Source organism: Mesoplodon densirostris, chromosome 4 (assembly GCF_025265405.1).
Source record: "Mesoplodon densirostris isolate mMesDen1 chromosome 4, mMesDen1 primary haplotype, whole genome shotgun sequence".
NCBI classification, from domain to species: Eukaryota; Metazoa; Chordata; class Mammalia; order Artiodactyla; family Ziphiidae; genus Mesoplodon; species Mesoplodon densirostris.
The window spans coordinates 26,098,865-26,112,552 of NC_082664.1; the positions used below are offsets into that span (position 1 = coordinate 26,098,865).

Here is a 13,688-nt window from a genome sequence, read left to right on the forward strand (position 1 = left end):
GCTGAAAACCCTTGTATGAGAATGCCCAAAGAAACTGGAGATGTTTTAGCCTTTAGAAAAGAAAATCCTTAAAGACAAAAGCCCTGTCTTCAAACACTGGGAAGTGTAATTAGATCTATTTTGTGTGTCTCCAAGGGCTGGAAGCAATACAGGTGGTGAAAGCTATAGTGACTCAGAATAAAGGAGAGCTTGTGAACACTCAGTGCTGTTAGAATGGAACAGAATGGTTAAAGGAGCAATGAGTTACTCATCCCTGCAGTGGTTCAAGCCAAGTTTGAATAAACTCTTAGAGAAGAGATTCAAAAATTAGGTGCACAAAGAACCTTGACAACCATTTGGCTCCTTTCCATCTCTGAAATGCTGATTCTAGCAACAAAGTTTATGAACACATACAAGATGGCAAGTAGTGGGGATGCAGGCATGGCTAAGTCTCTGTTCTCAAGAATAAGGGACTCCCTGTCCTTCAAGAGCCCACAGTGGCCAATGTGGGCATGTGGGGGACAATACACAGCTGGCTATAGCATAGTGTATTATGATGAGGGCTTTACTAGCCCCGTGACCTAAGGTGCCATGGAGCTCAGACAAAGGGGGGATCATTCATCCCATCCTCCCTTCTATCTCCTCACCCCCACCTCCCTGCTTCCCTTAATTTATGGAGGGTATAAAACAGCAGCTAATGCTGAAGTTTTAAAGTCCCTTCACTTTCCTTTAAAACACTGGGTTTTCAAACTTTGGTCATATCAGAGCACCTGGGGGAAATGTCTTACTTCAATGAGCCTGGATCGCATTCATTAACTCTCCAGGTGATTTTCGTGCTCACCAGAATTTGCAAACCACTGCTCTAAATAATCCAAAACCTGGATTCAAATCCCAGCACTACCTCTTGCTAACTGGGATTTCGAGCATGTTAACTATTCTGTGCCTTTTTCCTGTAACACAACTGCATCTTACTTGTGAGATATCTTCTCAGGATCACTGTGACAATCACATGCAACCACAGATGGAGAGCACTAGGCAGAGTTCATGGCACGTAGGAAGGGCTCAAAAGCTCGTAGTCACTGCTGTTGTTATTCAGGAGACTGGCATATCTAGGCCCTCTCTCCTCCAACCCCCACTCCCATCTCTTGCCAACATCACTTCTCCAGTAAGCTAGCAGCACTGGCAGACCGCCTACCCAGGTGTCCTCAGATGCCTCCCTCCATGGGGAGGCACAGTCAGCTAAGCGGCCCCATAAGGGCACCCACTGTCCTCAACAGTCAGCTGTATTCCATCGCCCCACTCCTCCCCGGCCCGGCCCCACAAACTGACTAGCTTAGCCCAGGAGCTTTCCAGACCTTCCTAGGCAGGTCTTCGGAATGGGAGGGTCTCCAATGCTGCCATAAATAGGCTGTGTGACTCAGCTGAATTACAGGGAAGTGCTATGGCCTGTTTTCTCTCCTGTACAAGGAAGGAGTTAATCTAGAATAGTTTCTCTTTGGTCTCACCAACGGCATCTTGAACAGCACGATCTTTGAATGAAACTTTCCCATACATTGCAGCACAGTTAGCATTCGTTGTCCCTTCCTCCTAAATGCCACCAGTGCCCCCTCAATATTGGAGCAACAAATACCCATCCTACACATTTGGCAGGGTCAGGGGTAGGGGCAGTACTATCCCACCGAGACAACAGGATCACTTTAATGGTTCTTCCAGCTCTAAGCCTGACCTTACCTTCCAGGACTGAGAAACAAACTGGGACCATAACCAGCACCCCGTGAGTCTGCCTTGCCAAGACAGTAAAGGAGGCGATTTCAAAAGGCTCTAGAAAAAGGCACCAAGGCCTAGTGACCTGCTTCTTTGAGTTATAGCCGAAGCTGGAGGCACGCTGGGAAGCAGCTCCTTACTCACACCTACTCATCAGGAAAAGCTACAGGAGCCAAGGGGCTCTTCCCAGGCCCCAGCCGGGCAATTGGCTGGGAGCTGAGCACTGTTAGCCCAGCCAAGGGCCCCTTTCCAATCCAATTATGTGCAGCAGTGGTGGATTTCCCTACAGCCCGCATTCCCCACTGAGCTGAGCCCAAGATGGGCACTGAATAAACACTGGTTCAATTACCTTCTGTCTCAGGGTGAACCCCAACAAAAAAGTAGCCTTTCTTTTAAAGGGGTGTGGGGTAAAACTAAAAACTGAGTCTTGAGCACTATTCATTCATTGAGCAAGTGTTTACTCTGTGCCTGTGATGTGCTGGCACTGTTCTAGGCTGAGACCATCCAGTACAGGAGTGTACCTTTGTGGGGTGAACACTCTAGCTAGAACTCCATATGAGACATCTCCAGGGCCAGACATACCAGGGTTTGCAGCCTGCTCCACCTCTTTTTGCTGGGTGGGACTGATGAATTAACATCCCTGAGTGTCAGTTTGTTCATGGTGAAATGGGTTTAAAAACAGAATCCACCTCCCGGGCATGTCAAAAGAATTAACTGATGCACGTAAAATCATAGTATTTCAGAGCCTGGCTCAAAATACCAAGCTCAATAAATGTCAAATGTTTTTCCTAATAAATAAGAGAGAAAAGCTAGTGGGACTATTGTCCAAAAGAATAGGAAAGAAAAGACAAAAATATAACGGGGTAGCACTGGAGTTTGGAGTTGTCAGTCTCTGGTAATGGAGGAGAAGGCATTTTCCTGAATCCTCCTCCCCAAGAGAGCTCAGTTAGATGGCCTAATCGTAGATCCTCAGAATGGAAGAAGCCTGAGAGGCCATCTGATTTAAAGAAGCCTGATACCCAGAAAGGTTAATGACTTACCCAAGGCCACATAGCTCCTGGGGAAAGCAACAGAGCCAAAGGGAGGCAGAATGACAAAGCAGAGACCCCAGGATGCATTTAAATGGTGATACCTACCATACTTGCTTCTGGCCTTGGGCAAAGGATGCGATGCTTTGGAGACCAAGTTTCTTCATCTGTGAAGTGGTAGGGACCTGGCACATGGTGGATCCTTTATAAATATCAGTCCCCTTTCCGCCCTTTTACTGGGATTTCTTGGCCTCACTTGAGAGCAATGGTGGCCAGGATCTAAGTCTGAGGGACCTCTTTACTGAATGCATAAAGATCAGGAAGGATGGGATAGAGTGTGTGACAAGAAGAAAACAGCAGGTGTGTTTAGAGGTGTCTACAGCTCAGCAGTGGGAGCATCCTCTCAACAGTTAGGGGGACCAAGACACAGGAAAAGAATGTTTTCTTTTGTTTTTAGACCTCTCTGAGCCTAAGTATCTTCATCTATAAAATAGAAACACATGTGGAAAGGATCAAGCAAGATAACTTAAAATAATAGCTAATTTATACATTGCTTACTATGTGCCAGGCACTGTTCTAAAGACTTGACATGCATGAGCTCATTTAATCTTCACAATAGCCCCATGAGGTAGGTACTTATTGTCCCCATTTTACAGATGAGGTAAGTAGGGCCCACAAAGGAAAGGTAAGCTGAACAGGCCGTACTGTGCTGGGATAGAGGCAGGATGTCAACCCAGGCAACTGGCTCCAAGCCTGTGCCTTAATCCAGAGGTGGCAAACTTTTTCTGTAAAGGGCCAGATGGTAAATCTTTTAGGCTTTGCAGGCCATAGTGTCTGTGTTGCAGCTGCTCCAAGCTGCCTTTGCAAAGCAGACAGAAATGATACAGAAACAAACGCCTGTGTTCCAATAAAACTTTGTGAACACTGAAATCTGAATTTCATAAAATTTCTGCATCACTAATTATTCTTCTTTTGATTGCTTTCAACTATTTAAAAAGTGAAAAATCAACCTTAGCTTGAAGGCCGTGTGAAAGCTGGCAGCTACCTTGCCTCACATATATAGGAAGTGCCTGAACAGAGACCTGCACAGACCAAGTGATTGCTAAGCATTCATTCCCTTCCCTTTCCTTAATCTCATTCTTCCTCTTAGCTCCTATCAACCCAGAAAGTGGATATTTCACTCTGTGCCCAGCAGAAGAGATGAGGAACAGGGCTTTAGCAAGGTGGAATGCACCTTCCTCAGTAAACATGGCCCTGTGGGCCCCAAAGAGACTGGGAATTTTAGGTCAGTGTGTCTCCAGCTTTAATGGGCAGACCCCTGGGGCTCTTGGTCTTTGCAGGTTCTGACTCCACAGGTCTGGGGTGATGCCTGAGATCCTGCCTTTCTAACGGGCTCCTGGGCGAGGCTGATGCTGCTAGTTCTGCGGGTCAGATCCCCTCTCCGAGCAGCAAGCTTCGAGAGCAAACCCTCCGTGTCCATAAACACAAGGCAGTGTGTCAGGCACTGCCTCCTGGCTTCGGGTGAAGAACGGTGTCCCTCAGGCTGGACGAGGGACTCCCTGGAGACATAGCAGGGCTCAGGACAAATCAGCAGGTCCCCTCTCCAAGGAGAGCACTGAGATGACTTAAACTGGAGGAGGACGACAAGGGGCAGAGATCAAGAGCAGCAGAGGGAGGCTCGAGCAAAGGCTGTCAGCTGCTTCCAGCAACCACGGACCAAGGCCCCCTCTGGGCCCCGGCAGACAGGAGCCCCTCCTCCCGCGCCTGCCAGGGTTCCGGTGGACCGAAGCAAGAGGCCTACTTCCTCATCAGGCCTCTGAATAACTAGGGCACTTCCACAAGGTCACAGCTTTTCATTTAAATTCCAGCTCTAATCAGCAGGCAGAGCCTGAGAAATTATCCCTTCCGAGGAGAGAAGCTGTAATTGGAGCACCGTAAACAGCACCCCAGCCCATGGCTGGGGGGAGAGTCTCTGGGGGAGGGGTTGAGAGGGGTCTCACAAGCACAGGCCCCGGCCCTGTTCCCTGCCTCTGAGATCCTCCTCTACCCCATCCTCTTCCTCACCTCCAAAGCACTTCCTCTCCCTTTGGCAGAGAGTTCTAGAACACATCGGGGGTGGGGAGAGGACTGAGGGCAAACAGTTTGGCAGGGCTGGGACCGCCCACTCCTGCCCCACAGGCAGCCCAAGGGCAGATCCTAATGGCCAGAAGCATGGGATAAGGAATCCCTTCAGGGCCACAAATGGGTTACATGGCCTTGGAGATGCCCCTCCCCTCCCTGGGCCTCCATTTCCTCTTCTGAAAAGTAAGAGTAACAATCCTTAGACAGGATACCCTTTGAGCTCCAACATGTCTCGGGACCCTACAGACCCACACTGCCCCTGGTGCTTGTGGCCACACTTTCAGCTCAAGAAGTACTTCTGAGGTCCTACTATGGTGCCATGCAGTGTGCAGAGTTGGGAATGCAGACACAGATAAGATGTACCCCTGGCCCACAGCTCTGCCTTGGAAATGCCAGGGTTCAGAAGAAAAAGGCACAGGCTTTGGAGGCACCTCCATCTGTGATCCTGGTTTGTGCTAGCAGCTGGCGACCGCGAACCTCTCTTTTGGAGTGAGGACGACACTTACCGGGAGGGGTTGATGTGAAGAGTTCAATAAGAGGATGCATGGGAGGCATCAGAGCTGAGGGTCTCTCACCTCCTTCAGGTCAGCATGCCACAAATGCCTCTTGCCACTTTTTTTTTTTTTTTTGCGGTATGTGGGCCTCTCACTGTTGTGGCCTCTCCCGTTACGGAGCACAGGCTCCGGACGCACAGGCTCAGCGACCATGGCTCACGGGCCCAGGCGCTCCGCGGCACATGGGATCTTCCCGGACCAGGGCACGAACCCATGTCCCCTGCATCGGCAGGCGGACTCTCAACCACTGCGCCACCAGGGAAGCCCTCTTGCCACTTTATTATCGTGAACCTCCTTCCCAAGGACTAGGAGGACAGTCTGTGGATTTTCCCACCCAGAAGTCCATCGAAATACCGCTTGCCCCTTTTCTCCTACCAGGACACTCTTTCTGAGTCCCCAGCTCATCTCCTGGACCTTGGGAAAGGTGTTGCCTGTCAGGCGCCATCTCCAACTGCATTTTATAGTAGGGTTACTTCTCAGCAATCTCCTCAACATGTAAAATTAATCAATTATTCAATCGTCACTTTATAGTATTCCAGCGGCCCCTGGGTAAATAGTTACATTAGCTCATAAAATCCCCAATTTGTCTTCCTGAGCGGAAGGAAAAAAAAACATCAGAGAACCACTAAAGGCCTCCTGTTTCGGAGCCACAGCACCGCTGGCTCCAGATTGCCTGGCCAGGGGCTCGGAGAACGGGAGGCCGCCCGCTGACCTCAGCCAGGGCCGGGCAGCTCAGGCTGCCTCCTGCTACGGCCGGGGCCACAAGGGATGTTTCTGGACCTGTGATTTGTTTCAGGCTCAGAACCCACAAAAAAAGCAAGGGTCAACCGGGTGACAAGATTGACAATCAGCTCTTGACACCTCAAGGGCAGAATGGAGAGTGCAAGGTTCAGAATCCGGCTGGAATCCCCACTTGGTCCTGGGTCACTCAGCTGCTGGTGACCTCAGCACAGCACTTAACCTCCTGACTTCAACTTCCTCAACAGAAAAATGGGGCTCAGGCAATGTACCTCAGAGGATTATTAAGAGAACAAAATGCGATAATGGCCATGAAACTGAGATAGTGCAGTGCTGTGCTAGTGATAGTTGCTATTTCTAAGGTAGGGTCACCCACTGACCTCCATCCCTTTGAAGAGATGGAGGGGAGCCTATGGGTCCTTAGCGTTTCACCCTTCCAGGACCAGTAGGGCACCTTTGTGAGAATTAGGAAAAGGTGCCCCCAGGTTAGAGGCCTGCCCCTGGGTGCAGGTGTGGCAAAACACAGATTGGATTTTGGCCTCCATGCATTCCCTGAGCTGGCAGCCGCTATGCAGGACACAATATGCACAAGTCTAAGTGGAGACCCTGGGTCATCTCTGCCGTGAACCAGGAAGAGAAGAGGTTAAGCCAAGTGGCACTTTTACAAACAAAATGTTTGATGTTAGGCTTACTCCCTCACTTGAAGTAGCCTAGAAAACATCAGCTTAGCAGAGACCTTCCTGGACCACCCTCTTTAAATTAGCAACTTCATTTTTACCTGCTTCATTTTTCTCCACAGCACTTATTACCCACCACCTGATACAATAGACATGTTATTATATACATACATATATAAGATGTATATATGTTTGTATATATGTGTGTATATTTATCTATATAGAGAGATATATATATAAAGATACATATATTTTTTTAGTTCCTTGTCTTCCTCTATCTATAATAAAAGATCCATGAGGACAGGGATGGTCTTCTGTTTTGTTCACTCTTTTATCCCTAGTACCCAGAACAGTGCCTGGTACATTGTAGGTTCTCGATAAATAAATATTTGCTGAGTGACTGAACTAAAATATTATTAAATAGAATAAATTTAATGATATCTTCCTAGAAAATGCTGTCCTGTGCTTTGGTTCAAACACCAGTTATTTTCAAAGGTGCGGGGTAGGCAGAAGAAACAGAGTCAGGGAAACCCTGTGTATTTGGTAGGGATAACAATATTATCCTTTTGTGTTGTGTAATATTCCATAAAGATCAATGATTAGAAACCCTGCTTAAGTCTGGCTGATTCTTTTACATATTCAAAAGCGATAAAGGATAAATTCATTTGGAAAGGGTGCTACTAATAAAGAAAAAGTCACATTACCTCTGTGCAAAAATAAACAATAGTCCCATTAGGAAATATGAGATCTTCAAGTGAAGAAATTCTGGGATGGGACCCAGCATGTTCCAATGCAGTATGCACAGGCTTTGGAGTCTGAAAGCTCCAAGTTCAAACTCCAATGTGCTGACAAGCCCTATGACCCTGCACAAACTGCTTAATCTGTCAGGCCCTAAATTTCCTTCACATTAAAACGTATATAACATCGACATGTACACACTGCTATATTTCAAATGGATAACCAACAAGGACCTACTGAATAGCACAGGGAACTCTGTTCAATGCTGTGTGGCAGCCTGGATGGGAGGGGAGTTTGGGGGAGAATGGATACATGTATATTTATGGCCGAGTCCCTTTGCTGTGCACCTGAAACTATCACAACATGGTCAGTTGGCTATACTCCAATATAAAATAAAAAGTTTAAATAAACAAAATGTACATAACAATACCTATCCTGTATTGATGCTATAAGAATTAAATGTTAAAAAGACTAAATAAGAAAATATATGTGAAAATACCTAAGAAAGATGATACCCCCTTCTTATTTGGTAGGGTTACTCTTAACCCAAAGTTCTAGACAGTTTAGAATGGTTTCCAACCATTCTATATCACCTGACACTTCTTATCTATAAATGGTTGTTCCTCTCATATGCATCTATGTGTATGTGTGTACACATATATGTGTCTATTCACACACATTACTTACAGTTAGGACTCTGGATGAGTATCTGTTTGTCTATTGACAAGAACCATTCCTCTTTCTTTTTCTTTTCTTTCTTTCTTTCTTTCTAACAGTGAACATGTATTAGTTATTATAAGCATTAGAAAAAAAATATGGCTAATTCCACTGTGAAAAAGTAAAGTCATTTCTTAGAATATAAAGAAAGAAACCTTCTTTTACCCACATCATATTTTCCTTGCTAAGTATATCATATCTTCAACTTTCAACCACATGAAGCTATAGAAGATAAGTAGATTTATGAAGACAAGGCAAAAATGCTTATTAAATTGGAGAATACATATCCTAAGAAAATCTTTTAAAAATAGTTTCAAAAATTGCACAATTTCCACTTCTTTTATTCACCCAGAAATATTAATCAGAAGAAAGTAATTGTATAAGCATAGGAACCACATTCCTTTGGTTTTAATATGGTTCTTCAAAGCCAATACAAATCCATCAATTCAAGGCATTTCTTAGAAACCTAAATCAATGAAAATGCAATGTACTTGGATTTTTGTTCTGTTTAGAGTCCCTAGGAAAAGGTCTCCCTCACAGTCAAACCATGCACAATCTGGCAGAGGGGAAATTTCCACAGCAGCTGTACAAACACAAAGACTCACCTGGACCTTGACGGACATCTGTGGCAGCATTTTCAAAGGGAGGGAAAGGGAGAGGAGAGAAAGAGGGAGAAAAGGGAAGAAGAGTGTTAGCAGCACACACACACACAATACACTGTGTCCTTGCATGACTACCAAGTTCATGCAAGACTCCAAATATGCTCAGACTCTGAGCACTTAGTTCTACCGTCACCCAAAAACCACCCATGCAAGCCGAGGGGCCAAGCTCCCTTTTCACTGTGCATGTAGCAAGAGAGGTGAGCTTCACATCTGTCCGGAAAGACATCATCCTGGAATCAGATAGGGCTCCAAAGAGCTAAGCAGACTGGAATCCTGCAAGAATATTGGTTAAAATATTCTGGTTGATTTCTGCAATCCAACACCCAAGCAAATCCTCCTCCCCTCCAGTTTCAGAACACTGGACACAAAGTCAAGCAAGGCTTCCCCACAGAGAGAAAAAATAATAATAAACCATTCCCTTGAGGAACAAAGGAAAAGGCATAAGAATTAAGAGCAAATTGCAGCGTTATTCACTTCATAAGACTGGAGGACACAAGACCACAAAATATTTATAATTCCCTCCCTCCCCAGTACTCCCAGTGACCATTCTTCATCACAGACAGCAGTGTGTGTGCATGAGATTGTGTGTGAGTAGATCATTTGCCACACAAATTGAAATTCTGCCTCTCCTAATTTTTCTCCTTGCATTTCACACCATCATTAATGACAGAAATTGCCATTTGAAATCTCTTCTGACAACTACAAATAAACCTCCAGCTCGGGGAAGGTTGACATTTGAATTAAACCAATGAACTTTCAAAAAGTGAAGAACGGTTCACTCCCATCATCTCCATGGATACAATCTCCTCCTCCTACCCTCAAATGTAAAATAGAATTATCCTGGGGAAGCCCAACCAAGAGCAGCCCAAAGCATTGTTAAAATCCCTAGACCCGACCTGGTAGGATATACTACAGCTTGGGAGAAGGAATGGGGTTCCTTCATGAAACCACTGGCCATCCAGGCCATCCTGGGTGACTCCCTTAGAATCACTGAATGGTGGGTCTGGGACATCGGCAGACATAACCTAGTTCAATTCTTTTTTGCTAAGATGGGGGATGAAAAAAGGTTGAGAGACTTGTCCAAGGTCACACAGCTAGTTCAGGGAAGGGATCCTAGAAAAGACCCTGGATCTCTTGAATCCCACCCAATTCAATGTTCATTCAACGGAAACCCAGGTCCCTCCAGGGCATCTGGAACTGGAATTCAGTTTGCAAGCTCAAGTGAGCACCTGAAGCCATGAGGAAGCGGTGAGAGCCTCCCAGTTACCCCATGTGCTTCTAAAATCTACAGCAATCAGATTTGCAGAGCTCCAGCGAGTTCCTTAGGGCTCTTGCCCCAACCTGCAGCAACAGCCGGGCATTTCTCCAGCCCACACCCTGCATTCCCTGGAAGCTGTATTTGCTCAATGAGACTTACAGAGAGCTCTGAATCATTCTTCAGCCACACCCACTTCCAGGTTTTCTGGTGAGTTGTTAGATTTAGGGGTGAAGTAGCAGCAGGGAGGAAGAAAGGAGGTGAAATAGAAGAGGTGGAAAGGCAAAACACGCTGCATAAATAACAAAGCAGAGCCATTAACATGACCGATGGACTGCCTAGAATAGTGGTCCTTAAAACACCCCTTCATTAAGCAGGGTATCAAACTATTTACACATGGTGGAGTTCAGTGGTCAAAGTGTCAACACTGTTTTCATAGAAACGCACTCTTCGTGGGCACCAAGACCCACGGGAGATAGGACACCTCGGAACCCCAAAGTTCTTCTGACACTAAGTTGCCCATTTGGGCACTGTAGTGACAATCCTAAATTACAGCGACAGATAGTCCAGGTTCAAATCCTGACCTGCTTGATGACCTTGAGTCAATCAGTGAACTGATTGTTTCCTTCAGCTATAAGATGGGAAGATAACACAGCTTCCCCCGTGATAGTGTTATGATAATTAAATGAGATTAAATACTTGTAAATCACTTAACTCAGTACAAGGCAAACACCGCATAAACGTTAGCTGCGCTGATTGTTATCATTTTGAATTACCTCGGACGGAATTACCCAAATATGTTGACCAGATGGCTCCCTGAAAACACCAAGAGACCACAGGAAATCTTTTTTTAATTTATTTATTTTAATTTATTTATTTTTGGCTGCGTTGGGTCTTCGTTGCTGCAAGCGGGCTTTCTCTAGTCGCGGTGCGCGGGGGCTACTCTTTGTTGCAGTGCGCGGGCTTCTCATTGCGGTGGCTTCTCTTGTTGTGGAGCACGGGCTCAGTAGTTGTGGCTCACGGGCTCTAGAGTGCAGGCTCAGTAGTTGTGGCGCACGGGCTTAGTTGCTCTGCGGCATGTGGGATCTTCCCAGACCAGGGATCGAACCTGTGTCCCCTGCATTGGCAGGTGGATTCCTAACCACTGCGCCATCAGGGAAGCCTGACAACAGGAATTAAGTTGTATTTCGTTTGGTGATTGGGGTTCAACCTTTCTGCTTGTGAACGAAGACGCTGCTCCAGCCCCCCAGCCCCGCCTCCTTCTGGGTCTCTCCTCACGCCCACTCCTCAGCGAGAATCGGGGCAAAGGGGAGTTCAAAAGTTCTAGGTGAGCAGAAGTAGGGGGGGAAACAAATTCCATTCTTATTTCTTTTGTTTTCCCTCCTGAAAACTTAATACAGCCCAGTTCTAGTCCTGCATATAAAAAATACAGTATCTCTTCTTGCCAAAGAGGGGCAACAGGCCACCACGAAAAACCCTCTTTAGCTGAGGGGTCAGTGTCCAACCTCAGCTCCTGATTGTGGCACCAAGCCAGAGGCAGTTCTGAGCATTCATGTCCAACCTGAGGAAAAGAGACACAGTATCACCTGGCACCTGTTCCAAGAAGCAGTGAGTGACCTGAATCTCTGCACTCAATTCTGATCAACAGAATGAAATGGCAAAGGCTGGGGTGTGGCAGTGGGGGAGCAGAATAGGGGGCGATCAGAAGTTCAACAGTACCTATCTGGTATATTGTGCATCCAGCATCGTTTCCCCCTTCTTTTTGTATCAAGTCCCAGTTGTCTTCTGGGGAATCTCCTTTCCCACCCTTAATCCCTGTGGTTTGGTAAAGATGACCCCCTACCCTCACCCTGGCTCCAACGGTACACATGTCCTGCAGGCCAGGTCATAGGGATTAACACAGAGAAAGGGGGGTCCACAGCTGGATTACTGGCATTCAGGCTCTGGCTCTTCAGGCTACATGGACTTTGTGCCAGTTACCTAAGTTTTCTGTGCTTCAGTTTCCTTATCTGTAAAATGGGTGTGTTAATAGTTCCTACCTCCTAGGGTTGTTAGGAGGAGCTCAGAACAGTGCCTAGCGTCTAGAAAGCCCTCAGTTAATGTTAGCTGGTGATTTTATTACCTTCATATATGGGAGGGCAAGGGTATTTTTTAGAAAAGCAACCTTTCTTGTGGTTACACAGCAAGGAAGTCTGACTTAGGATGCAGCTGGGGGTTTCTAACTCCATGCCTTGCTGCCTCCTCACTTCCAAGGTGGTCATCCCCAGAGCACTTCTGTCTGTCATTGCTGCTGGTATACAGCCTGGAGTCTGTGTATGAGGGAGCAACACTGGGCCCTAGGACGGATCAGAGGAGACATATATATATATATATATGTGTGTGTGTGTATATCAATTTTTTGATAGATAAAAAGTGGGCGCAAATTGCCAAAAAAAGGCAGTTGCCAACCAGATGAGATTGATCCAGGGGAGTTGGCATCCTCTCCCGTGCCAACACTTCCTTAGTTCCCTCCTGCTGTTTTATTTTCTAACACTGCTAGGCCTGTAGTTTTCCAGAGCACCACTGCATTTAAATCTATATTCTATTTTCTCTCCTAGAAAATAGGTCAGACCCAAGGCAGAGTTCACCAGGTGGGGTCCCAGAAGGTATGGCTGGGCCTGGCCTCCAGGAGCCTGGCTGTGCAGCCTGCCCCATGCTCCCCAAAGTTCCTCCAGGGACGTGGGGTAGGTGTCTGGAGGTATAAAAGTAGCAAGTGGGGGAATCTTGGACTTCTGCCTCTGGAAATGATCTAGCCCAAATGAGAGGTGAGGTGGGAGGGCTCCCCGAGTTGAGCTATATTCTGCAACAGCAGATGGAGGGTCCTTTCTTTCCCCCACCTGGTTAGAAGAACCGCATCTCCCCAAATTGCAGGAAATTGTTTCCCTTGAACTTCAAAATAACCATGCTGAGCATACTCACTTGTGACTGAAATTATTGTTGAATACGCAGTAAGCGTCCGTGGGGCACTGAGTAGAGGTGGGACTGCCCTAATTTACTTCTTCCCTGGTTGTGATGCCAAAGAGAGTGGGTGAAGGGTGGCAGTGGCTTTCAAATCCTTCCTCTCTTGTGGCTTTCCCATCCCTGGTTTGAGCATGGCACTCCTAACAGAGGTGGCCCCATGATCCCACCCCCAACAATTTCTCAAGCACCTGCCATCCACCGAGGCCAGTGTGAGTGTGCCAGAGCTTGGAAGACAGGAGAGGGAAGGTGCCAGTTTATATGGGCCAGTCCTCAGCCCTCCTGTCAAACAGCAGAAGGAACTAACATGAATTGAGCAGGTCCTGCCTAGAGCCTGTGCATTTGCTATTCTCCTGCCTGCCTGAACAGTCTTTGTCAGACATATGTAAGACTGGTCCTCACTCTCTTCAGGTATCCATTCAAATGTTCCTTCTTAGAAAGATTTTTCTCTAACCACC

The 13,688-nt window shown here is 46.7% G+C and overlaps 1 protein-coding gene across 4 annotated transcripts in view; it reads right to left on the reverse strand.

Moving 5' to 3' along the window:
* The window catches only part of NRXN3 (neurexin 3), a 1,648,921-nt gene that overhangs the window by 1,603,846 nt on the left and 31,387 nt on the right, over positions 1-13,688 (reverse strand). For all 4 annotated transcript variants that reach the window (XM_060097971.1, XM_060097970.1, XM_060097973.1 and 1 more), the window contains exon 2: positions 8,922-8,939. In XM_060097971.1, coding sequence (XP_059953954.1) covers positions 8,922-8,939 — 18 coding nt within the window. The remainder of the gene's footprint in view (positions 1-8,921; positions 8,940-13,688) is intronic.